This window comes from Palaemon carinicauda, chromosome 24, assembly GCF_036898095.1.
Source record: "Palaemon carinicauda isolate YSFRI2023 chromosome 24, ASM3689809v2, whole genome shotgun sequence".
NCBI classification, from domain to species: domain Eukaryota; kingdom Metazoa; phylum Arthropoda; class Malacostraca; order Decapoda; family Palaemonidae; genus Palaemon; species Palaemon carinicauda.
The window spans coordinates 77,315,524-77,343,277 of NC_090748.1; the positions used below are offsets into that span (position 1 = coordinate 77,315,524).

The window sequence follows — 27,754 nt, forward strand, 5'->3', positions numbered from 1 at the left end:
ATCTCAATTCCAATCTCCGATCCAGTCAAGCCCTGTCTAGCTTGGTGGGACAGCAACATCAGACTTCGGGAAGGTCTTTCTCTGGCAGTCAAGAACCCAAACCATGTGTTGTTTTCAGACGCATCGGATTTGGGTTGGGGAGCGACACTGGACAACCTGGAATGCTCGGGTCTTTGGTCCGCAGACCAAAAGGGTCTTCACATAAACTGCAAAGAACTTTTAGCAGTCCATCTAGCTTTAAGGAGTTTCGAGAGTCTGGTTCGAAACAAAGTAGTGGAGGTGAATGCAGACAATACCACGGCCTTGGCATACATCTCGAAGCAAGGAGGCACTCACTCCCACTCCCTTTTCGTCACCGCAAGGGACCTTCTCACTTGGTCAAAAGCTCGAAACATCTTTCTTTTGATGAGATTCGTGCAAGGGGAGATGAATGTCTTAGCGGACTGTCTCAGCCGAAGAGGACAGGGGATTCCCACGGAGTGGACGCTACACAAGGATGTGTGCGAGAGACTATGGGTGACATGGGGTCAGCCCACCATAGATCTCTTTGCGACTTCACTGACAAAGAGGCTCCCGACTTATTGCTCTCCTGTTCCAGATCCAGAGGCGGCCCACATAGACGCTTTCCTACTGGACTGGTCTCACCTAGACATCTATGCCTTCCCACCGTTCAAGATCCTAAACAAGGTGCTTCAGAAGTTCGCCTCTCACGAAGGGACCAGGTTGACATTGGTTGCTCCCCTCTGGCCCGCGAGAGAAGGGTTCACAGAGGTACTTCTATGGCTAGTAGACATTCCAAGAAGTTTACCGTTACGGATGGATCTCCTGCGTCAGCCTCACGCAAAGAGATTTCATCAAAGCCTCCCCGCGCTTTGTCTAACTGCCTTCGGACTATCGAAAGACTCTCTAGAGCTCGAGGGTTTTCGGAGGAGGCAGCTAGAGCGAACGCGAGGGCTAGAAGATCATCTCCCATCAGGATTTATCAATCTAAATGGGAGGTATTTAGAGACTGGTGCAAGTCCTCCTCTATTTCCTCTTCCAGTACCTCTGTAGTGCAGATTGCAGACTTTCTGCTTTATCTGAGAAATGGTCGCTCCCTTTCTGCATCTACCATTAAAGGCTACAGAAGCATGTTAGCTTCAGTTTTTAGGCATAGAAATTTGGATCTGTCTAATAACAAAGATCTTCAAGACCTTCTTAAGTCTTTCGAGACTTCCAAGGAGCGTCATATTTCTACTCCTGCTTGGAGCTTGGACGTGGTCCTTCAGTTCCTTATGTCAGACAGGTTTGAACTGTTGAATTCAGCCTCCCTGAATGATATTACCCTCAATACTTTTTTTAGTGAGCTTGGCTTCTGCGAAAAGAGTTAGTGAGATACATGCTTTTAGCAAGAATATTGGCTTCTCCGCTAATAAAGCAGTATGCTCGCTTCGGCTTGGTTTTTTGGCCAAAAATGAACTTCCGTCTCGTCCATGGCCTAAATCGTTTGAACTTCCCAGTTTATCTGAAATTGTTGGGAATGAAGTTGAAAGAGTTCTGTGCCCAGTTAGAGCTCTTAAATTTTATTTAACTAGAACCAAACCGCTTCGAGGTAATTCAGAGGCTTTATGGTGCTCGGTTAAAAAGCCCTCTTTGCCCATGTCGAAGAATGCGTTGTCTTATTTTATTAGACTGTTGATTAGAGAGGTGCACTCTCATTTAAGTGAGAAGGATCTAAATTTGCTTAAAGTTAAGGCTCATGAAGTTAGAGCAGTAGCAACTTCAGTAGCGTTCAAACAAAATAGATCCCTTAGAAGCATTATGGACGCGACCTTTTGGAGGAGCAAGTTGGTGTTTGCTTCATATTATTTGAAAGATGTCCAGACTCTTTATGAGGACTGCTACACGTTAGGACCATTCATAGCAGCGAGTGCAGTAGTGGGTGAAGGTTCTACCACTACATTCCCTTAATCCCAACATCCTTTTATCTTCTCTTGAAATTTTTAATCTTATTTTGGGTTGTATGTGGAGACTAAGAAGTCTTCTGCGGGTGGTCAAAATATTATTTCTTGAGAGCGCCCAGATTAATGGTATTGATGAGGTCCTGTTGTAGGGGTGTTCACCCTGATTATAACAGCTCCTGGGAGTCTTTCAGCATCCTGAGAGGATTGCCGGGCTTCGTAAGGATAGCGGACTAATGAGGCAGAGTAATCATCAGAGTCAGCTTCCTTATCAGGTACCTATACTTAAGTTTGTTTTTTGAATATTTGTCAAAAACTCTTGAGCATATAGGCCTTTAATGTTTTAATACCGGTCTCTACCCTCCACCATGGGTGTGAAGCAACTATATATATATTCACCGGCTAAGTTTAATATTTAAAAAGGATATTTTCAATTTAAAATGAATTTTTGAATATACTTACCCGGTGAATATATATAATTAAAGGCCCTCCCTTCCTCCCCGATAGAGACCCTACGGACTGAGAAGAACTGAATTCCTGGAGAAATATATGCGGTATCTGGCCGATAGTCGGCGCTGGTGGTCACACCCAGCAACCATCATGGCGATCGCTCGCGAGTTTTTGGAACCTGTCGACCGTCGGAGACGTAAGCTATATATGTATTCACCGGGTAAGTATATTCAAAAATTTATTTTAAATTGAAAATATTATTTTTCTCCTGGTCGAGTCAGGAGGCTGACTTCCACTTGCTGCTCTACGATCACGATTTACTCCATGCTGGATTACCTTTGCTGTGCTTTTTGTGCTTTGTTGAGCCTTTTCTAGCGTTGAGCTGACGTGCCCTGGCCATGATGGTTGCCCTTGTGGTACTTTCATGAGTCAGGTCAAGATTGATCGCCATATTCTTTGCCCGAACTGGCGTGGTAAGTGGTGTTCCATAGAATCCATTGTGAATTTTCATGGAAGTGGCTGTTCTTCCAGCCAGAGAAATATAATTTTTGCCATAAGAAAAAAGCTAATGGAGATCATTCCCCTTCCTCATCGTCTTCCTTAGACATCTAGAGGCGAAAGTTCATTTCTACGATGCACGATGTTCCCCACCCTGTTCCTCCTTTCCGGAGCCCTCAGTGATTCTGGTAAATGAGGATGACGGCTGAGAATTAATTACTTCGCATATTAATTATACATTTGTTAATGTAATATTGCTTATAGCGCCTAGTGATCATGAATCACTTCCAGAGACTGATCCCCTGGCAACGGCCCCTGCACATCCTGTGTGACCCAGTCCCAGTGTTATTATTGCCAGATTACATTGATCTCCTTAAATCTATCTCACCTCCCACTAGTGTACTGGTGGTGAGCCCTTTAATGGAGAGTTCCAGCAGGATGACTTTTCGCTTCTGGAGGTATCTCCCTTGAAAGCGTCCCTATTGGAAAGTCCCTATGTTCCACACACTTGTACATATAGGTCTGGGTTGCATCGTACGCCCCTGGTTCCTGGCATCCGTCTCAAAAATATTTCTCCAGTGTCATCCCAGAATTCTCCTCTCACATATTCTGGCATTTTACGGATATCCTCTGGAGTCTCCACACCACAGGCTATATTGGTTTGGCTGATTTGTCAGAACACAATCGCTTCATCCCCTTCCAAACAGATAATGCCGAGGGCTGAAGTGTTTACTATATCTACTATCGTGTGGGCGGAATATTTTGAAAGTTTACTGAATGGTGAGGATGATAAGGAAGCAGATATAATTGCTGTTGCAGGTGTTGAGATGCCGGTGATGGGAGATGAGAATGAGAGAGAGATTATAATAGAGGAAGTGAAGAGAGCACTAAATGAAACGAGAGTAGGAAAAGCGTCTGGTATGGATGGTGTGAGAGCTGAGATGTTGAAGGAAGGGGTGTGACTGTACAGTACTTGAATGGTTGGTGAGATTGTTTAATATGTGTTTTGTGTTGTCAATGGTACCAGTAGATTGGGTTTGTGCATGTATTGTACCACTATATAAGGGTAAAGGAGATGTGCATGAGTGTTGTAATTCAAGAGGTATTAGTTTGTTGAGTGTAGTTGGAAAAGTGTATGGTAGAGTAATAATTAATAGGATTAAGGATAAAACAGAGAATGCAATCTTAGAAGTACAGGGTGGTTTTAGAAGAGGTAGAGGTTGTATGAATCGGATTTTTACAGTTAGGCAGATATGCAAGAAATATTTAGCAAAAGGTAAGGTGGTGTATGTTGCATTTATGGATCTGGAGAAAGCATTTAATAGAGTTGATAGGGAAGCAATGTGGAATGTGATGAGGTTATATGCAGTTGGTGGAAGGTTGTTGCAAGGAGTGAAAAGTTTCTACAAAGGTAGTAAAGCATGTGTTAGAATAGGAAATGAAGTGAGTGATTGGTTTCCGGTGAGAGTGGGGCTGAGACAGGGATGTGTGATGTCGCCGTTGTTGTTTAAATTGTATGTTGATGGAGTGGTAAGAGAGGTGAATTCTCGAGTGCTTGGACGAGGATTGAAACTGGTAGACGAGAATGACCATGAATGGGAGGTAAATCAGTTGTTGTTTGCGGATGATACTGTACTGGTTGCAGACACAGAAGAGAAGCTTGACCGACTAGTGACAGAATTTGGAAGGGTGTTTGAGAGAAGGAAGTTGAGAGTTAATGTGGGTAAGACTAAGGTTATGAGATGTACGAGAAGGGAAAGTGGTGCAAGGTTGAATGTTATGTTGAATGGAGAGTTTTTTGAGGAGGTGGATCAGTTTAAGTACTTGGGGTCTGTTGTTGCAGCAAATGGTGGAGTGGAAGCAGATGTACATCAGAGAGTGAATGAAGGTTGCAAAGTGTTGGGGACAGTTAAGGGAGTAGTAAAAAATAGAGGGTTGGGCATGAATGTAAAGAGAGTTCTATATGAGAAAGTGATTGTACCAACTGTGATTTATGGATCGGAGTTGTGGGGAATGAAAGTGACGGAGAGACAGAAATTGAATGTGTTTGAGATGAAGTGTCTAAGGAGTATGGCTGGTGTATCTCGAGTAGATAGGGTTAGGAACGAAGTGGTGAGGGTGAGAACGGGTGTAAGAAATGAGTTAGCAGCTAGAGTGGATATGAATGTGTTGAGGTGGTTTGGTCATGTTGAGAGAATGGAAAATGGCTGTCTGCTAAAGAAGGTGATGAATATACGAGTTGATGGGAGAAGTACAAGAGGAAGGCCAAGGTTTGGGTGGATGGATGGAGTGAAGAAAGCTCTGGGTGATAGGAGGATAGATGTGAGAGAGGCAAGAGAAGGTGCTAGAAATAGGAATGAATGGCGAGCGATAGTGACGCAGTTCCGATAGGCCCTGCTGCTTCCTCCGGTGCCTTAGATGACCGCAGAGGTAGCAGCAGTAGGGGATTCAGCATTATGAAGCTTCATCTGTGGTGGATAACGGGGGAGGGTGGGCTGTGGCAGGTGTTTGAGGACAGGATAGGCCAGACTAATTGTGGTATATTGAGGTAATAGAAAAATGTGCCGTAACCAGAGAGGGATCCAATGTAGTATTGTCTGGCCAGTCAAAGGACCCTATAACTTTCTGGCAGTGGCTGGTGCCCTGGCCAACATACTATTTCATCATTTCAGAATCATGAAAAGAAAAGGGCACCGGAACTCTTATCCCATTTTCCTTGGGTGCTACCCCCACCCACATAGAATGATGTATCAGGTGAAAGGCATCGCAGACACACCTCTCATAGGAGATGTTCCAAATGGCCTTTCCTCATAAAGGTCTTTTTCATCTCACAGGTCTAGTTTTGAGGAAGAGTATCCTGCTGCTCCCACTCACTTAATATATGTACAGAGCAATATGAAAGGAATGACTATGATTACTTCAGATTTTTCTGTCCCCTCTTTCATTATTCCCGGAATGATAAGAGGGAGTAAGGATCTCTATGGAAGAGCTAAATCTTCCTGCGTTGTTCCCAAGATGGAACTACCCTATACAGGTAGTCGTTGACTTACCACCTAGTTTGGGACTGAGAGACACGTCAAAAGTCGATCTGGACATATGTTGAATTTAAAAAGTTAAATCTTTGTAGATTTATTGTAATGTGTCATGATTCAACAATCATCTATTATTATTATTTCTTGCTAAGCTACAACCCTTGTTGGAAAAGCAGGATGCTATAAGCCCAGGGGCTCCAACAGGGAAAATAGCCCAGTGAGGATAGGAAACAAGGAAAAATAAAATATTTTAAGAACAGTAATAACATTAAAATAAATATTTCCTATATAAACTATAAAAACTTTTTCAAAACAAGAGGAAGAGAAATTAGATTTAATAGTGTGCCCGAGTGTACCCTCATGAAAGAGAACTCTAACCCAAGACAGTGGAAGACCATGGTACAGAAGCTAAAGCACAACCCAAGATTAGGGAACAATGGTTTGATTTTGAAGTGCCCTCCTAGAATAGCTGCTTACCATAGCTAAATAGTCTCTTCTACCCTTACCAAGAGGAAAGAAGTCACTGAATAATTACAGTGTAGTAGTTAACCCCTTGGGTGAAGAAGAATTGTTTGGTAATCTCAGTGTTGTTAGATGTATGAGGACAGAGGAGAATCTGTAAAGAATATGCCAGACTATTCAGTGTATGTGTAGGCAAAGGGAAAGTGATCCGTAACCAGAGCGAAGGATCTAATGTAGTACTGTCTGGTCAGTCAAAGAACCCATAACTCTTTAGCAGTAGTATCTCAATGGGTGGTTGGTGTCCTGGCCAACCTACTACCTATAAAAGGTCATATTTGTTCTTTAACTAAAATACAAACCAATGCTATTTATAGTGGTATTACTTTTAGTGAAGCTGAAAGACAAGACATTAAAAATTCAGCGATGGTTAACCACACGCCCGCTAGTTAGCCGAGGTGTCAGGATTTCTCCCTCTTGAATGCGTAGCACGAAAGGGAAACCCCCTGGATCAAATATCAGCCAGTTGGTTCGGGCTTCCATCCTCCTAATGGGAGAGTCATCCATATAAATAGCGAAAGGTTTTGTATTTAGTGTCGGAACAAAAGACAAATTTGGGTTTTTTTTTATTTTTCCTAAAGAGACGAACCTTGGGTTAGTTTTACAATTGGGCCTGTGGTCACCTGTCCCCCGATAAGTTCTGCTTGCAATTTAAAGTGACGGGACAACAGAGCTGAGTGTGTGTGAGTGGGGCCGTATCTCCACGCTAAATAGCTTTTAGGGTAGTTACACCTTGGTTAAAGTCTTATGGCTAGTGTTTTAGCTTTGTCAAAATTATAATCACTATAAATAGCTCACGGTCTGTATCGTTAGGAAAAATATAAATTGCTTCCTAATTTGTCATATTTTTGGGATATGGGAATTATTCAAATTTAAGTATCATACTTAATTACTTTTTATTTTTTCTTACCTTTCAGACACCTCTAACTCCAGAGGAAATGGAATATCAAAAGAAATTGGAACAACAAAGGAAATTACGAGAAGAAATGCTTGCCAAGAAAGAGGCTAGAAGAAAAGCAGCAGCACAGGTCAAAGCCTCTGAAATGGCAAAAAAGAAAGCAGAGGAAGCGCAAAATAAACCTGTTGTGGCAGAACCAAACAAACCCCCTCAACAGAATATCGCATCAGCTGCGAAACCAATCGCTGTTCGTAAAGGTAAGACTCTTGTTATATATTTTCTTTGCATTCTTCTCCAGAGAATGAAGCGTTATTTTATGGACAAGGAGTTCATGTAACATGTGGCTTATATGTAATCTCCTTATATATTTCGCTTTTTTATTTTCTCTTGTTTATATTCGTTGATGTGCGGAATGAAATTGAATGAATTGTGCAGTAAACATACAGGTATTGGGTCATCGTTACTTTTGGTTGATGCCTTGTTCACAGAATGTAACCATTTAAGTAACCCTTCGAGTGCCATTGGACTTCTATGTCCCGTTATTACTGGTCTTTTCTCTTGTTATTTTAAGTTATATACCAATGGAAAAGAAATTTATTCAGCTATTAGATAAAACAATATTGTAAAGTCCTATCTTTAATAGATTCTTTGCTAAGATAAGTAAATAAATTGTCCTAATAAAAGGGCCCAGCATTCTTTTGGAGCCAAATTATTTGGTCAGCTTGAAAAATTCAGCATCAAATAGAATAAGTCGCTGTTATGTTATCGATACTATTCATAAATTGAAATGAGGGAAAGAGAAATTTTAACAATAATGGGAAAGAAAACTTGGGTAATACTTGTTCATTCATTTTTCATGGAAACCATTTAATTTTCTTCATCATTTAACATGTACAAATCATCAAAGTTAGGCATTCGGGGTATTGAAAAGGAAATAAGACATGTAAAGTTGACATTATTAATGGAAACAAAGACTTGCTATTAGCTCAGCTTACATGCAGGAAAGACAACACAATAAGGAAAATGTGCAATTACCCGGTTCAAAAAGAATTTTTTTTTTTTTTTGTACATTTGGGGACCTTTTTATTTTGTATATTTAGGGACTCGTTTATTTCATCATATTGGTGATGAATATTTTAAATACTTTGTCTCATAATGGTTAAAGCTCCAGTTGCTGATAGCGAAGGATCTCCAAATCTATTGGTAGGGCCTTAGTATGATTGGGTCCTACTACTGGTGCTCTTTTATTAATTTCTATTGTGAATAAAAGACCATCCCCCACTTTCAATTCTTAATTTGCTGGTTGACCAAGTAAAATCTGATATGCATTTTCAATTTATTCCATTTCTTGGAATGATGAGGTGAAATTTATTCATAATTTTGAGAATTTTGAATATTATGATTATTATTATTACTAGTAAAATTGGTTTGAGGATTACCACTGTCCCACCTAGGGGTCAGCCTTATAATCCACTGGTAAAGTTTGTCAAAATGAGAAGAATTTTCATGATAAGATTTATCATTAACTTCCCAATCTCCTCTCCACTTCAAGTCTTTTGCAGGATTCTTAAATGTTTTGTTGTTTTAATGTCATTATTCTTAGAATATTTCATTTTAATTTTATTCTGATTCTTAAACCCTACACTATTTCTATATAGGGATTGTACTTTCGGGGAAACTGAAACTAGCCATAGGACTTTTAACGAGGTGGAACTAACCCACCGCTGTTCCCAACTGACCAGTCCTACCAAGACTGCTCACCATAAGACCATTCTCTATGTGCCTGGACACGGTATACGGGGTCTTTATGATCCTACATCTCCTGATCGGACTCCTCTTGCGTTGTCCGAATCACAGGGTATCTGTCACCTACTTCTTAATGTTCCACACCATCGGATAGAGATCCTTCCATGCGTCGAGATGTTCCTAAATCCAGAGACGAGACAACATATCGAGGTTTTAACTCATTTTAGAACTAGTCAACGACATAAAACCTCATTCGTCCAAGCTTACTGTTTAAGCAGGTGACTTTACAAGACTGCTCTGAACGTTCTTACGATCATCCAACTCCTTTTCATCATGTATTTACTATCATCGGCAAGACCCCTTACCAGAAACAGGTTCTCACAACGTATCTACACACCCCTCAGTGCCATAGTCTTTAGTTGCCCATCAGAAGACTGCCCCAACCTCTAAGGACATAGGAGCTAGGAATAACTCGGCCTTTGAGGAATCAGACTTTTGAGCTGTCGTCCCTTCTTCTACTGAGTATCGCCTCGGTTATGTTCTCGATCCAGTTTGCAAATACATTAGAAGGACTTTCATGATCTATGCATTGATACTTATCTCATGAGAATAGGAGTCCTGGGACATCTTTGACACACCACCCAATTCCTGATTGGCGGGAGTGTTCATCAAGGTTTTGACACTCATTCCCCAATTCATGGACCTCGGGGAGGCAACCATAGCTCTCTTCAACAGAAGGTTGACATTATTTGATTGGCATTCCAGTACCACTCGAGGATTGAAACTACTTATAATATAATTTGGTACTGTCGGAACTTACACTTGCTGTGCTAGGTAGGGTCAATTGTGAGATCTCTTGTCAACAGAACTCCCTACTCATTTTTGGTGCGCCAATCATCTACCAGCAAGACAACTAAACCCGGGAGAGAAAAAATACTATTGGTTCCTGCTTTACCAGGCAGATGAGACAGGAAGAGGCACTTTTCTTATTGAACTCGCTTGTGTTGGAAACTGCAGTCCTGTTCCCAGGAAAGGAAACAGACGTCATGATGGACAAGTGGGAGAAGGCAAGACAGGTCTCCTTTCATTAAACAATTACCTTCATGGGTATATGCCCTGAAAGGCAACTACTCATATTTTAAAGTGGGCCCTGAAGAAGACTCCCACAACCTACAGATCCAATCTGGCTCATCAAATTTCTTCCTCCCCTAGAAAGGTGCAGACAAAGTTTCCTCCTTTCACCTTTAACCTGGCCATTCCAAGCAAAAGGGTGAGGGGCCATTGAAGTCATTTATACCTTACCAGTGTTGTTGCAAGTAGGGTTATGCCTGTCAAGACATAGAGCAAGTGACACCAACAGAGCAGGGAAGTGGTGAGCGGAAGTCCTTCAGGATGATTACTCTGCGTTCCTCTGAATCACACAACGATTACTTCCTAGATCAACCTTCAAATATCTGCCAGAACCCATACCTAAGTGGCGGTATAACATGCTCAAGGTCATCCAAGACAGTTATCTAGACTCTTGAAAGTGACCTTTTCATATAGAGAAGTCAACGGGGTGTTAGAAACCTGACATTGATCGCTCTCCTTTGAACAAGTTGTTCACCAGACACTGTTCAAGATGGAGATGTCAAGAGGTGTTTCGTCTGTCATAAGAAGGAAGTCCTTTATGGATCCCATCCCTATGTCGTACAGATCAGATTTTCTTCAGTCTAGTTTACCAGTTCAAATCCCTGTGCTTTGGTCTGTCTACCACTCAAGTGTTCACGCTAATCTATTGTTGATGACTCTCGATTGGTGTTTGTTTACTGAAGGATCTCGACAGTTGCCGTATTCTACTCTCTTACAAAATTGCCTGAGCACCAAATCAGACTTTCTTCCTTTACATAGGTATATCGGAGATAGTTTTCGGACTTCCAAGCATAGGAGGGTCCTCCTCTAGGAGAATTGCTTCAGAATTGAATCAGAATCAATTTTTCCATGATTTACAAAGGATTGAAATGCCACATATGGGAACCTGTTGGGATGACATCAGCTAGGGTTTCCTCCAGACGGTCATAACAACAAAAGCAGTCTTAACAGTTCCTGCACAAACAACCTTCCTGATCAACTGTGACAATGTCTTCCAAGACTTTTTTCATTGGCATAGAGGCTTTTTCCCAACAAGGGGGTTCTCCAGAGCTCATTCCAGTAGTTTTTGAAGCATCATTAGTCAGTAACCAGTGTTCCCCTTACCTTTTGGTTTCAGTGGAACAGGAGTACTGCCTGATCTACCCTAGTAGCTGAGTGATGAGCCTCGTCATGGGAACTCCTGACCTCAAGGGAATTTTCTGTTCACAGATGTGTCGTAGGAAAGATTGGGCTCCCACTTGGATGACCAATCCATCTTCGGAATATGATTCACCTAAGAAACGCTCTTGCTTTAATCGGCCTGAAACAAAGGCAACATTGCTAACATTGCAAGCTTTCTAATAAAATTTGGAACGGCACTCTGTACCATCAATCAGTGACAACACTTCCATTTGTAACTTGTGTCAACAAAGGGGCCCTTCTAGAAGAGCTGCTTAGCATAGCTAAAGTCTCTCTTCTACCCTTACCAAGAGGAAAGTAGCCACTGAACAATTACATTGCAGTAGTTAACCCCCTTGAGCGAGGAAGAATTGTTTGGTAATCTCAGTGTTGTCAGGTGGATGAGGACAGAGGAGAATTTGTAAAGAATAGGCCAGACTATTCGGTGTATGTGTAGGCAAAAAGAAAATGAGCCGAAACCGAAGAGAAGCAACCATTTGAAAATGATGTATAAATTGTTTTCTTCATGTAAAACAAAAAAAAATCATTCACTATCAGAGTTCTTACAAGGACTGTATATGCCAGCAAATACAAAGTAAAGATATGTATAAGCAGAAATATACACAAAATCAAATACAAAAGTAGGTCACGTAGGACACAAAGACCAGGCGAATAGGGTCATTTTCTCTCCGCCCTCACAAATTTATTTCTTTTCTTGTCTTTATGTTTACTGTGCAACGTCTTCTAGTCATTTGTAATGCAGCTGAAAAAAATTCCCATAAATTCAGGAAATATTACAGCAAAACAAGGTGTAAAAAATCAATTGAAAAAGAATAGGTTACAAAAAAAAGTCTAAGGAGGTATTTTTTCATGTAAAAAGAAGGAAAACAGTAGTCTCATACTTCCCACAGGGACTGTGCTAGTATTTTTAAACAATTGCTAACACAAATTTGACAAAATGTAAAATCAAACAAGACGAACGAAAAGATGAAAAAAAAATACATCACAAAGTAAAATGAAACATTCATAACTCGACCATTTCTTAACACAAAATGATAAAATAATGGATATTCAAGTAATCAAAACCAATCTACAAGCACAATATCAACCACTAATTCCATCAAAAAAAAACACACAACACGAGGCACTAACTATGTAAAAAAAAGAAGAAAAAAAATGACATCCATATCCAACAAAGAAAACCCATTCTAGGTCAATTTTTCCAATATATAAAATTTTTTTTTAGTTCTCACGTCTTTTTACTCAATTTTCAATATCTTCACATCCTTATGAAGCAATATTGACAAAAAAAAAAAAGAGAAAAAAAACACGTAATTAGAAAAAAAATAAAAACAATTTCCCAGGGGTGGGGTAAAATGTCACGATATTAGGTTAAGCGCTGAGATGAAGTGAGATAAGCAAAAGCCTCCGGTGCATGTGATGGTACTGCCTGTTTTTTTTTTTTTAGGCTCCACTTGCCTCTCAACTGTTTGCCATCTCGTGGTGTGATTTTTGTTTTCCTTGAGTAACGCGCGTATTTATGCTGAATTTCCCCCTGAGAAAAAGTTACGTATGACTCACAATTCACATCACCGGATCACCTACGGCAAAACATATTTTCATGCATCAATGCGTCATCGGATCACCAGAGTTAATACTGTCTAATATTGGTCTTTTTGCCTTAGCCTTGTATAGTGAAGAATATTTTGCTTACTTAAATACAGCATGTTATATTTTGATGAGAAAACTGGTTTAAATCAGTAGAGAAGATGTCAGACTTTGCTGTGACTCTAGTTACGATTTTTGTTGATATACATAAGCAAATTTTCTATCTAAAAGTAAATATATTTATCTGTCAAAAAAAATCTAATGGAATCCTTAAGTGGAACAGGTTAATAATATATTATAGCAGTTTTTATCTCTGCCAACCAAGTTGAATGGAATTTGTTTTTGCCCCTGTTTGTGCGTTTGTTTGTGAATAGCTTCCTGGCCACAATTTTAACTGTAGAGTAATGAAACTTGCCGTGATTAACTGTAATGTGAAAAGCTGGAAATTATTAAATTTTGGAAGGTCAAGGTCACAGTTGAGCAAAATGTCCAATTCACGTTATCAGCCATAAGTTTGGACATTGTTAACACAAACTTCAAACTTAGTTCATATTTGAGTGAATAAAAATCCACGTCAATTAATACGTGTTAAGGTCGAAGGTCAAGGTTGAGTCCAAGGTCAAATTCCGGACAACCATACGGCCACAATTTTAATTGTAAACTAATGAAACTTGCAGGGTTTTTAAACTTGATGTAAAGAGCTGGAAATTATTAAATTTTGAAAGGTCAAAGGTCAAGGTTACGGATGAGCAAAACATCCAAAATAAGTCCAAAAGGTCAAGAAATAAGCTGCCCTGCGCTCTTTTAGTGTATGTGTATATATATATATATATATATATATATATATATATATATATATATATATATATATATATATATATATATATATATACAGTTAGCGCGGATCGTATTGTGAACTTTTCGAGTTCACACGACGATCCGCGTTTTTGGGACCCGTATGATATTTGGCGAAAAAAAATCGGCCGAGAGAAAACGACTAGTTGGCAACTTTCAGTCGTCCACCCACGCTGCTGCTAGCAGGGGAATAGTCCGTTAGTATGTAAATGAACGTCGTGGCGAGTGTTTTTGTCCGTGTAACTTCATTTATTTTTCGCTTTTTGTGAAATTTTGCGCTGTGTTTGGGTGTGCCCTGCCCTTTGTCCGATGCCTGGAAATCGTACAAGTCATGATAATATTGTAAGAGTGATCGAATTGCATAAAGTGGGAAAGAATAATAGAGAAATAGCGAAGCAGACGGGAGTGACCGAGGCAACTGTGTCGCGACTCTTGATAAAATGGCGTGCGAATGGCGGTGGTGATAAAGTTCCCGTTCACAAATATGCTGGGGGCAAGGCCCTAAAGATATCCCCGAAGACTTTGAAGCTGTTAAAGCGTCAATTGGACGTTACTCCTTCCATAACAGCTAAGGAACTGAAAAATAATAACCCCAAACTTCTCGGCGACGTCTCTATCCGAACAATTCAAGAGAACATTCAGAACCGCTTGAATTACTCGAAAGTGAAAGCGCGCGTGAAGCCCCTCGTCACTGCGAAACAAAGGCGCCGTCGTGTCCAATTTGCCAAAGGACATAAAGACTGGGACCTTGTTCAATGGTAGAAGGTCCTTTGGACCGATGAGGCAACTTTCTGTATAAGTGAAAGTAAGGGAACGAAGGTGTGGAAGTCTCCTACTGCATCAGCTTGCGATCCCCGCCTGACGGTAACAAGTGTTAAGCACCCTCCATATCTTATGGTGTGGGGTGCCTTTGGGTACGGTGGGTTAGGGAGTTTAGTGATACTCCCTAAGGGCCAGACTGTCAACTCCCAGCGCTATATCAAGGTACTTAATGAGAATTTAGGGGAGAGTTTTGCCAAAACTGGGTGTGAGATCCTTCAACAGGACGGCGCCCCTTGCCACACCTCAAAGGCTGTTAAGAAGTGGCTCCAAAACAGCGAAATTGAGTTTATAGAGGATTGGCCTGGTCAGTCACCAGATATATCCCCCATAGAAAACCTATGGGGGATCATGAAGGGACGCCTTCGTCAGGAAGACACCTCTACTATACCCAAGCTGACCGTAGCCATACGTAAGGTGTGGGAGGAAATTCCTGATTCCCACTGTCAAAACTTGGCCAATTCTGTCCCCAAACGACTCAAGCAGGTCATCAAGTCCAAGGGCTTCCCCATCAAGAAGTAGCATTGACGGCGTAAGTGTTCAACTATTTTTTTTTATTATTTTATCAATGCATTCTGATTTTTTATTGCATATATTCTGTGTTCACAATACGATCTGCGCTAACTGTATATATATATATATATATATATATATATATATACTTACATATATATATATATATATATATATATATATATATATATATATATATATATATATATATATATATATATATATACTTACATACAGTATATATATACATACATACATACATATATACAGTTAACTCCCTGTTAACATGAGGGTTATGTTCCTGGAGAGGTCGTTTAACGGAAATCTTATCAACGGAACAATTTCTCCATAAGAAATAATGGAAATAAAGCGTGTTACGTTCTGGACATTGGGAAAGTTTGTCTATTTTGGGATTTTGTTATTATGCAATTTGAACAAACACATTATTGATATATTTGAGGGTCACAGAAACTAGAAAAATACACATTCTTACTCTACTTGTATTTATTTTATGAAGCATTAGCCTATTCTCTCTCTCTCTCTCTCTCTCTCTCTCTCTCTCTCTTTCTCTCTCTCTCTCTCTCTCTCTTTCTCTCTCTCTCTCTTTCTCTCTCTCTCTCTCTCTCTCTCTCTCTCTCTCTTTTTTTCCTTTAATCTCGTGATTATTTTTCAAGTCAAAAAAACGTAATAGACAAAATTATTGTATTTACGAAGGCACAATGCTACTGCTTAAGCATATAAAAAACATTCGCGGTTATTTTTCTTCCATTTCGGTAAATAAATAACATAAAACATATTTTCCTTCTAATCTAATGATTATTTAGGATTAATTTTTATTAATAGTACTTACCTGGCAGTTATATATATATATAGCTTAAGTCTCTGACTTCCGGCAGAATTTATTCGAAAATCGCGGCAACCGCCTTGTGGTGGTTGTGCGGTTAGGTGGTTAACAACCCTTACAGGGTGGTACCTGGAATCATTCCCGTTTTATGTTCTTCAGATTATCTCTGCCGGCCGGATCGACAACATCGTTGGTCCGCCATTTAGAGTTTTTCAAATCGCTTTCCCTACATCGCTGTTTTGGATTTCGTTTGGTGAAGTACACTGTATTGGGATTTGGCAATTGTGTTTTGTTATTATTTTTGTATTTTTTGCTTTGTTTATCATGAGTGAAAAACTTCATATTCGTGTATGTGCGAGTGATGTATGCAAGGTGAGGTTACCGAAAGTGTCGGTTGACCCTCACACAGTTTGTATGGGTTGCAGGGGTTTGAATGTGCACTAAATAATAGGTGCAAGGAATGCGAGGGTTTAAATGAAGATGATTGGTTAGCTATGAAGCGCTATGTGTGCAAACTTGAACTCGATAGAGTTAGGAGAGCCAAATCAAAGTCAAAGTCTGCTAGTGAAGCTAGCTTAGATTTATCTATTGACCCTTTAATTGTTACCTCTTTGGAAGTTGTTCCTTCCCCGAATGTAGTAACTCCTGCCCCTTCTACAGGATCTGTGCCTACTGATGACCCTCAGTATGCCACGATGGCTGCTGAGTTGGAGGCCATTAATGCACAAATTGTGGCCTTTAAAGGTAAGGATGAAAGTGATATTAGTGCTTGTGAAAGTGCAGTGGAGGTGACGGCTGATCGAATCTGTCATACCCCTAGGTTTAGACCTCTACCAAGCTCCCAGGACCAAGGGAGAAGGTACGTCGAAAGCCGAAAGGGGGTGAGAGGTGCTTATCCTCGGTCAGTCATCGCCTCAGACAGTCCTGTTGCGACCTCCCAGGCTGCTCTTGACCGCCGTAGAAAAAGCGTGTCGGATACGTTAGTGTCTTCACCTGATCCTTCTCCCAGACGCAAGTGGCAATACGAATCTAGACTGATAAAGAGAAGGTGGGACCGGGATGTGCAGTCTCGCTCTCTCTCTCCCGGTTCGAGTAGTCGAGAACCTGAACCTTCGTAGGACGACTTCGATGTTGTTCCTGTTAAGAGGACGAAACAGAGAGTCCTTAGCCCAGTTAAACCTGATAAACTTCCTGCTTCTACTGCCAGCGCTCCCAAACAGCTGCCTCCTTCGGAACCGCGAGAACCGGCAGAAGTTGCTAAAGCTTTCATGGCTGTTATGCAGGAACAGCTTTCATTGTTAGTGCAAGCTTTCAGCCGCCCTCCCTCCCAGTCCGTCAGACGTGAGGATGTCTCTTTGCCTGTTAAGAGATCGTCTTCTAAGAGGGAACGAAGTATCTCTCCAAAGAAACCTCTGCGCACTTCGTCGGCCGTCAACAACGCACACCCTCTTCATCGGCGCGACGCCAGGACGTTACTTCCTCTCTCTCTCGGCACCAGGACGATACTGCCTCTCGCCCTCGGCGCCAGGACGATCATGCTTCTCGCTCGAAGCTCCAGGACAATTCCGCCTCGCCTTTTAGGAAGCAGGACGAATGCAGCCTGCATTATCAGGACAAATGCAGCCTGCCTTATCAGGACGATACCGCTTCTCGTCGTTAGGACGATACCTCTTCTCGCCGACAGGATGCAAACAGCTCTCGATGCCAGGCTGCTTGCAGCCTACCTCTTCAAGATGTTGACATTGATCAGGACCTCGATGATATATCGGAAGAGGAAGAGAAACCTACCGACTCTGCTACTGACTATAAGGTTCTGTCTCGCTCTCTTTTAGAAATATATGGGGAGGAATTCCAACCTTCGGCGCCTCGTTCTCCTCAGTCTCATTTCACCAGGAAGAAGGCTACAAAGCATTCGGCCTTCATCAAAATGAAACTTTCAATTTCTGCCAGGAAAGCACTCGCTAAGGTGGGTGATTGGATGAAGGAACGGAGGCAAGCGGTCAAGACCACCTTTTCTTTCCCACCTTCTCGGCTCGCTTCCAAGGCTGGTATGTGGTGTGAGACGGGAACCTTTGGGTTTAGGAGTGCCGGCCTCCTCCCAGGGTGACTTCTCTGCTCTTGTGGACTCTGCAAGAAGACATGCACTGAGCTCTGCCAAGGTGATGTGGTCCATGTCGGAGCTTGATCACCTCGTCAAGGGAATTTTCAGGGTTTTCAAGGTTTTTAGCTTTCTAGACTGGTCTCTCGGGACTCTGGCCAGGAAGACAGAACTCCTGGAAGGCACAAAGGATCTGACGAGTATCATGTCCTGCATGGAAAAAGCTCTAAGGTATGGGGCTAAGCTAATGAGTTAGCTTCCCTTTTCTCAGCAGGGGTCTTGAAGAAGAGGGCCTTGTTATGCTCCTTCACCTCTAGATCGGTGACTGTTGCCCAGAAGTCGGAGCTGCTTTACGCCCCTCTGTCACACCATCTCTTTCCCGAAGCTCTGGTCAGAGATATCTCCCTTTCTCTGGCACAAAAGGCTACTCAGGACCTTTTTTCTCGGTCTGCCAGAAAGCCATTGCCTGTTGCTCCTGCTCCTCTGAAGAAGGAAGAGAAGAAGTTCCAGCAGCCCTTTCTGAGTAGGGCTTCCTCGAAAGCAGATTTCAGGGGGAGAAGACAAGAGTCAGGGCCAAGGACCAGCAGAGGTTCGTTTAGGCCCCGATCCAAGAAATGAGATAGAAGTCCTCCAGACAACAGTAGGGGCAAGACTGTATCGTTTTTGGCAGTCTTGGAAGAGAGGGGCGGACACCTGGTCCCTCTTGATCATCAAGGAAGGTTACAAGATCCCCTTTTTAAAGAAGCCTCCTCTCTCAGACACTCCCCTAGCCTTAGTGGCTCATTACGCCGATACGGGGAAACAAGAGGCTCTTCTGGAACTTGTCGACCAGATGTTGGTCAAGGGAGCAATAGAGCCAGTTCGGGACCTTACCTCCCCAGGCTTTTACAATCGCCTGTTTCTGGTTCCCAAGAACTCGGGTGGATGGAGACCAGTCCTAGATGTCAGCTCTCTGAACGCCTTTGTGGAGAAAACAAAGTCCTCCGTGGAGACGACTCGGTCCGTGTTGGCAGCAGTTTGTCCAGGCGACTGGATGTTATCTCTCGACCTGCAGGACGCTTATTTTCACGTCCCCATTCATCCGACTTCAAGGAAATATCTGAGATTTGTGATTCAGGGCAAGTCCTTTCAATTCAGGGCACTTTGCTTCAGTCTCAGCACGGTTCCTCAAGTTTGCACAAGGCTAATGGCGAGGGTGGCAGGCTGGTTACATCAGGAGGGGATAAGGGTATCCTTCTATCTGGACGACTGGCTGATCCGATCACAGTTGAAAGAAAAATGTCAGGAGAACCTACAGAAGACGTATTCAATGACTCAGGACCTGGGACTCATCATCAACAGGGAGAAGTCTCAGACCGAGCCGAATCAGACTCTTCTCTATTCGGGGATAGTTCTGAATTCAGTTCTTTTTCGGGCTTCTCCCTCCCAGGAAAGGCAGACCAGGTGCCTAGAGAAAGTCGGAGGATTTTTAAAGAAGCAGGAATGCTCAGCGAAGGAGTGGATGAGTTTGCTGGGAACTCTATCCTCCCTAGAGCAGTTTGTCTCGTTGGGGAGACTGCACCTGAGACCTCTGTAACACTTCCTCGCAAAGGTATGGAACAGGAAGACCCAGGAGGACTCCTTTTCTTTTCCCATTCCGACAGAGATCAAGGATCTTTTGATGTGGTGGCTGGACCCAGCTCTTTTAGGAGAAGGGATCTCCTTGTACAAGAGGAACCCCGACCTAGTGTTATTCTCAGACGCGTCGGAGTCAGGCTGGGGAGCAACACTAGGGAACAAGGAGGTCTCAGGAGTTTGGGAAGGAAGTCAGGTCAGTTGGCATATCAACAGGAAGGAGTTGATGGCAATTCTGTTGGGACGAAAGGCCTTCGGAACCTCAGTGTCAGGGAATACTGTGGAGGTCAATTCAGACAACACCACAGCTCTCGCGTACATCAGGAAACAAAGGGGAACTCACTCCCTCTCTCTGTTGAGAACAGCGAGAGAGCTTCTCCTTTGGGCGAGCGAGAACAGGACTCAGCTGTTGACAAGATTTGTTCAAGGGCAAAGAAATATCAGGGCAGACATGCTCAGCAGGAAGGGACAAGTTCTTCCCACAGAGTGGACTCTCAACCCGCATGTCTGTCAGAGCCTCTGGAAGTTGTGGGGCAGACCTGTAATAGACCTTTTCACCTCCAACTGGAACAAGAGGATCCCCAACTACTGCTCCCTAGTACCGGACGAGGAAGCGGTAGCAGTAGACGCCTTCTTGATGGATTGGACGGGGATTGACATTTATGCGTTTCCCCCGTTCAGAATCATCAATCTGGTTGTCAGGAAATTCGCTCTCCTCGATTCGGGACGAATGATCCTAGTGGCTCCCTTCTGGCCTGCTAGGGAATGGTTCACCGAAGTGGTGGGCATGCTGATGGACTTCCCAAGAAAACTCTTGGCAAGTCCAGATCTTCTCAGACAGCCCCACTTCGAGAGATATCATCAAAACCCCTTCGCTCTCAAACTGACTGCCTTCAGACTGTCGAGAAGCTCGTTAGATCTCGAGGCTTTTCGGCACAAGCGGCGAAAGCTATTGCCAGAGCAAGGAGGATCTCGTCACAAAGAGTTTACCATGTATGCGGGCATCACAAATTCTGTTTGGTTGACAATGTTGACATGTCAGTTCCAAGTCGTTTAGTGAGGAAACCCAGCTATTTAATTTTTATACCCCTTCCCCCCTTCCTCAACATATCTTGCTAATTGTTGCTTTATCAGAATTTAAATAACTTAATTACTGTGTAAGAAGATGAAAAATGCAGGATTGCATTATTTTGAAGTAGATGGAGAGCGTGGTGTTGTAAACAATTACCGCACAATTAACTATTTAAATAATGGTAATTTTATAAAGAGAGAGAGAGAGAGAGAGAGAGAGAGAGAGAGAGAGAGAGAGAGAGAGAGAGAGAGTGTGTGTGTTAATCAGATGCACTGTTTTTGTTTGTTTATTTAAGAGAAACAATTTCTGTTCAAGAAACTATAGAGTATACAGTAACATACTGCGCAAGAGACAACACAAGAAGTTGCTTGGTGTCATAGGTTACGATTCGTCTTAGCAAATCAATAATAAAGAGTATTGTATATACTATTTTTTACCTTGTATTAGGTCTCTCTCTCTCTCTCTCTCTCTCTCTCTCTCTCTCTCCTCTCTCTCTCTCTCTCTCTCTCTCTCTCTCTCTCTCTCTCTCTCTCTCTCTCTCTCTGTAATAAATGAAATCTTTGTTTCTATTGAGGCTTTATAATCAAGCACCACAGAGCTAAAAACTATAAAATATCGTGTATCAGCAACATGAATGAAACTCCGGTTAATGTTATGCAATTCAACTCAGTACTAGTAAATAAAATATGAGAGAAGCATTTCAAATAAAACTATTAGAATTAGTTTGCTAATTGGAAAATGATAGATCAAGTAATAGTTCTCTTTCAGTAAATATGAAATATCCTTCGGTAGCATGCCTTGATATTAAGGGAGTTTTTTATCCAAAAATTGAGGGTGACGACCTACTACACAGGGTTGATCAGCTGAAATGAATGTAAACAATGCATGGAATTATAATTCGTTATGTTTTTTATTATAGATACGATACTAAAGTGTGAATATTACATCCATTATTATTTGATACAGTTAAGGGAAACAACAGGGAGAGAGAAAGTACGAAACAACATGACAGAGATGATATGGTGGTGGGGGGGGGTTAGCTAAGTTCCCTTTCCTTGCACACTTCCTCTGCCACATCTATGCTAGTTCAAATAAATTAGCGAAATCAATGAATTTGGGAAATGCGAGGAATGGGAATACGTGGAATGAGGGATAGGAAAGAGGTTTAGAATGATTAATAAGATGAAAATGACAAATGAATGCTAGAAAAGAGAAGATAAATGAAATTGCGAAAAATAATGAGAATCAGAAGAGTTGGAAAGATGCGTTGTAGGTGTTTGTGGGAGAGCAAAGTAAATGTACAAAAGGGATTTAGGAAGAAATTGGGAAAAGGATTAAGGTTATGATAATAAGTGAAGGACAAAAATGTGGAGATGATATAATATGCATGATAGGCTATATTAGTGAGGTAAGGGATAATATCGTGAAAGTGAATATAGGTTGACGATGGACTACGCAGATTTAAATGTAAGTAGTGCATGATATAATTCGCTATGGTTTTAATTTTAAATACAATAGTAAAATGTGAATATTACATGCATTATTATTGGATACAGTTAAGTGAAACACCAATTTGATATAAATCCGGTTTGTTTTAAAAATATAGCTGTAATTTTTTACCACTGTAAATGGATACACACTGTACTAAGAGAGCTAGGACCAGCTGGCTATAGAAACAGGTAGTGGCGCGCAGCGCTTCCAGTGTAAAGGAGCCCGGGCTATTTGAAATCATGGCCCAGCTTGAATTTTATTGCAATTTTTATGAGTATTTTTATTTAATAGGTATTGAATTGTTCTTGGCCATCCCAATGCTGTTGCCAACTATTAGAAATCAAATTTTTAATGTTGGGTAAACAATCATCACAGATTTTTCTTTTCTTTTTTCTTTTCTCCTTGGTCGTAAGAAAATAAAACCGTGAAGCAAGAAACCGCGATTAACGAGGTCTGATTATATATATATATATATATATATATATATATATATATATATATATATATATATATATATATATATATATATATATATATATATATATATATATATATATATATATATATATATATATATATATATATATATATATATATATATAAGTGAAACCTCTACACACGAACGTATCTACATCCAAAGTAAAATTCGAGCAAATTTTTTACTCTACACCCGAATTTTATTTCGACACGAAGTAAGCAATTTTCGTCCTACCGGTTGTATGGTTGTATCCGAATTTTTCGACACGCGAAGTACAATTCGAACACGTTCCGACTCTACACCCGAAGTAAACAATACTCGTACGCGTAGTCTGTGCTCATAGCGCCTGAAGTGTTTTTTATTTCCGCCGATAGAAGGCAGCACATCGACCTCGGAGGGACGCTCAATTAGCGGGTCTTGGGTCAGTCCTCTGTTCTCGTCGGCTTCTTGCGGTTGTGCTCTGTGCGTTCTGCTATTAACTCTGTTTAAACGGTAATTTACGTAAAGTATGGGTCCTAAAAGGCTTAGTTTTGCCAGTGGTAGTGGTAGTGGTGAGAAAAGGAAGAAGGAAATGCTTTCTTTAGAAATTAAGCAGGAAATTATTGAAAAACATGAGCGTGGCATCCGCGTGAGTGAACTTGCTAAACAGTATGGCCGTAATATGTCGACGATCTCGACAATCCTTAAACAGAAGGAAGCTATTAAAGCAGTGAAACCTTCTAAGGGGATCACTATGATTTCCAAACGCCGTACCCCTATCATAGAAGAGATAGAACGACTTCTACTAGTGTGGATTAAGGATAGAGAGATCGTTGGCGACACCATCACCGAGACCGTTATCTGCGAGAAGGCGCACGCCATCTTTACGGACTTGAAGGAGGAGAGCTCTGGGGGTGATGCTGGGGAGAGTTCAACCGAGCCTTCCTCAGATGATTTCAAGGCATCTCGTGGCTGGTTTGAGAAATTTAAGAAACGGTCCGGGATTCATTCAGTTGTTCGCCACGGAGAGGCTGCTAGTGCGGACACAAAGGCTGCAGCTGACTTTGTCAAGAACTTCGAAAAGATCGTGCAGGAAGAAGGCTACGTAGAGCAGCAGGTGTTTAATTGTGATGAAACCGGGCTGTTTTGGAAGAAGATGCCGAGTCGAACCTACATCACTGCCGAAGAGAAGAAATTGCCTGGGCATAAGGCAATGAAGGATCGGTTGACTCTTGCCGTATGTGCCAACGCTAGCGGGGACTTTAAAGTCAAGCCCTTACTGGTTTACCATTCAGAGAACCCTAGGGCCTTCAAAGCACACAACGTTGATAAGGATCAGCTTCATGTTTTCTGGCGATCCAACTCGAAGGCCTGGGTCACTAGGCAATTCTTTGTGCAATGGGTAAACCAAGTTTTCGGCCCTTCTGTGAAGAAGTATCTTCATGAACAGAAATTGCCTTTAAAGTGCCTGCTATGCCTTGACAATGCACCCGCTCACCCCCCCCGGACTTGAAGATGATATCTTCGATGAATTCAAGTTCATAAAGGTGCTGTATCTTCCACCGAATACCACCTCTATCCTCCAGCCCATGGACCAGCAAGTCATCTCTAATTTTAAGAAGCTGTACACCAAGCACTTATTTAAGCAGTGCTTTAATGTCACGCAAAGCACCAACTTAACTTTGCGTGAATTTTGGAGGGGTCACTTCAACATCGTGCACTGCTTGAAGATCATAGATCAGGCTTGGGTGGGATTAACTCGACGGACCCTGAATTCCGCTTGGAAGAAGCTTTGGCCTGATGCTGTTGCTCCCCGAGATTTCGAGGGTTTTGACCCCGAACCTGATCCCGTGGTCGGTGCAGCGGAAGCCGTAGAGGAAATCGTCTCCCTTGGCAAGTCCATGGGTCTGGAGGTCAACGCAGATGACGTTACGGAACTCGTCGCCGAACATCACGACGAACTGACGACGGATGAGCTCAAGGAACTCCATGCTATGTCGGAGCACATGAGTGATGACGAGGAAGGGAGCGAGGAGGTAGAACATGTGTTAGGTTCGGCGCAAATAAAAGAGGTGTTAGGAAAATATCAAGACGTGGTCGACTTCATCGACAAATATCATCCAAAGAAATTGCAGGTTTGTCATGTAGTTTCTCAATTCGATGATGTTTGCCTAACTCACTTTCGAAACATTCTGAAAAGCCGTACCAAGCAATTATCTATCGATGCTTTCTTTAAAAAAACTGCGAAGCGAACTCGCGATGAAGAGGATGTAAGTGAATCGAAGAAAACGGCAAAGAGTGAAGCGGAAGAAAGTGAAACACAGAAAACGGAAAAGAGTGAACAAAAGAAATTCAGTCAATTTTAAATGTAGAGAGTGATAGTGATTAAAATTACGTAATCATCAAAAAGAAAAAAAGAAAATGTAAAAAAAAATATAAAATATAAAAATAAAAAAAAAATAAGCTAAGTTATGTTAAAGTTCACTTAGTGTAAGTTAGAATAAGTTACGGTAGTGTACGTTTTTCGTAGTTAACCTCTCTACCTCCTCGCCGCCCGTCTGTCTCCTCTCTGCGTAGCAAGACTAACAACACCTGCGCTGGAGTTTCCAAGGTAAAGTGACGCTAAAAACCCGTTTCTTATTTATCATTTTTTGCTAATTCGTCTTATTTACATGTCTATTCTTCTTATTTACATGTCTATTATCTAATTTAGTGTTCATTATTCTCATGGGAAAATTATGTGTAGTAATTTATTAAGAAGTTATCATAGGTTTTTGGGCTCAACCACGGATTAATCCTATTTCAATGTATTCTTATGGGAAAATTCGTTTCTACATCCGAACAATTTCTACATCTGAAGTTGGTTCTGGAACGGATTAAATTCGTATGTAGAGGTTCCACTGTATATATATAAATATATATATATATATACACACACACACACACACCAAGGCACTTCCCCCAATTTTGGGGGGTAGCCAGCATCAAACAAATGAAACAGAAAAGGGGACCTCTACTCTTTACGCTCCTCCCAGCCTGACAAGGGACTCAACCGAGTTAGGCTGGTACTACTAGAGGTGCCACAGCCCACCCTCCCCCGTTATCCACCACAGATGAAGCTTCATAAAGCTGAATCCTCTACTGCTGCTACCTCCGCGTTCTTCCAAGGCACCGGAGTAAGCACCAAAGCCTACCAGAACCGCGTCACAATCGTTCGCCATTCATTCCTATTTCTAGCACTCGCTCTCGCCTCTCTCACATCTGTCCTCCAATCACCCAGAGCTTCCTTCGCTCTATCCATCCACCCAAACCTTGGCCTTCCTCTTTTACTTCTCCCATCAACTCTTGCAGCCATTTTCCATTCTCTCAACATGGCCAAACCACCTCAACACATTCATATCAACTCTAGCTGCTAACTCATTTCTTACACCCGTTATCACCCTCACTACTTCGTTCCTAACCCTATCTACTCGAGATACACCAGCCATACTCCTTAAACATTTCATCTCAAACACATTCAATTTCTGTCTCTCCTTCACTTTCATTCCCCACAACTCCGATCCATACATCACTGTTGGTACAATCACAAACTCATACAGAACTCTCTTTACATTCATGCTCAACCCTCTATTTTTTACTACTCCCTTAACTACCCCCAACACTCTTAATCCTTCATTCACTCTCTGACGTACATCTGCTTCCACTCTACCATTTCTGCAACAACAGACCCCAAGTACTTAAAGTGATCCACCTCCTCAAGTAACTCTCCATTCAACATGACATTCAACCTCGCACCAGCCTCCCTTCTCGTACGTCTCATAACCTTACTCTTACCCACATTAACTCTCAACTTCCTTCTCTCACACACCTTTCCAAATTCTGTCACTGGTCGGCCAAGCTTCTCTTCCGCGTACAGTACCATCCGCAAACAACTGATTTACCTCCCATTCATGATCATTCTCGTCTACCAGTTTCAGTCCTCGTCCAAGCACTCAAGCACTCACCTCTCACACCACTCCATTAATATATATATATATATATATATATATATATATATATATATGTATGTATATATATATATATATATATATATATATATATATATATATATATATATGTATATATATATATATATACAGTGGAACCTCTATATATGATCTTAATTTGTTCCGGGACCCAGGTCATATGCTAAAACGATCGTATGTTGAAGTGAATATTCCCATAAGAATACACTGTAATTTGTATAATTCGTTCTACAGCCCAAAAATCTATGATAACCCTTAATAAATTACTACATATATACATATATATATATATATATATATATATATATATATATATATATATATATATTATTAATTGCTAAGCTACAACCCTAGTTATAAAAGCAGAATGCTATAAGCCCAGGGGCTCCAACAGGGAAAATAGCCCAGTGAGGAAAGGAAACAAGGAAAAATAAATATTTTAAGATTAATAATATAATAAATATCTCTTATGTAAACTATAAAAACTTTAACAAAACCTGAGGAAGAGAAATTAGATAGCATAGTGTGCCCGAGTGGAAGACCATGGTACAGAGGCTATGGCACTACCCAAGACTAGAGAACAAAGGTTTGATTTTGGAGTGCCCTTCTCCTAGAAGAGCTGCTTACCATAGCTAAAGAGTCTCTTCTACCCTTACTAAGAGGAAAGTAGCCACTGAACAATTACAGTGCAGTAGTTAATCCCTTTGGTGAAGAGGAATTGTTTGGTAATCTCAGTGTTGTAAGGTGTATGAGGACAGAGGAGAATCTGTAAAAAATAGGCCAGACTATTTGGTATATATGTAGGCAAAGGGAAAGTGAACCGTAACTAGAGAGAAGGATCCAATGTAGTACTCTCTGGCCAGTCAAAGGACCCCATAACTATTTGTATATGTATATATATATATATATATATATATATATATGTGTGTGTGTGTGTGTGTGTGTGTATGTGTAGTAATTATTAAGGAGTTATCATTGGGTTTTGG

The 27,754-nt window shown here is 41.4% G+C and overlaps 1 protein-coding gene across 1 annotated transcript in view; it reads left to right on the forward strand.

The window, feature by feature from the left end:
- The window catches only part of LOC137618160 (RNA-binding protein 33-like), a 329,225-nt gene that overhangs the window by 141,605 nt on the left and 159,866 nt on the right, over positions 1 to 27,754 (forward strand). Inside the window, exon 9 of the mRNA XM_068348206.1 lies at positions 7,357 to 7,594. Coding sequence (XP_068204307.1) covers positions 7,357 to 7,594 — 238 coding nt within the window. The remainder of the gene's footprint in view (positions 1 to 7,356; positions 7,595 to 27,754) is intronic.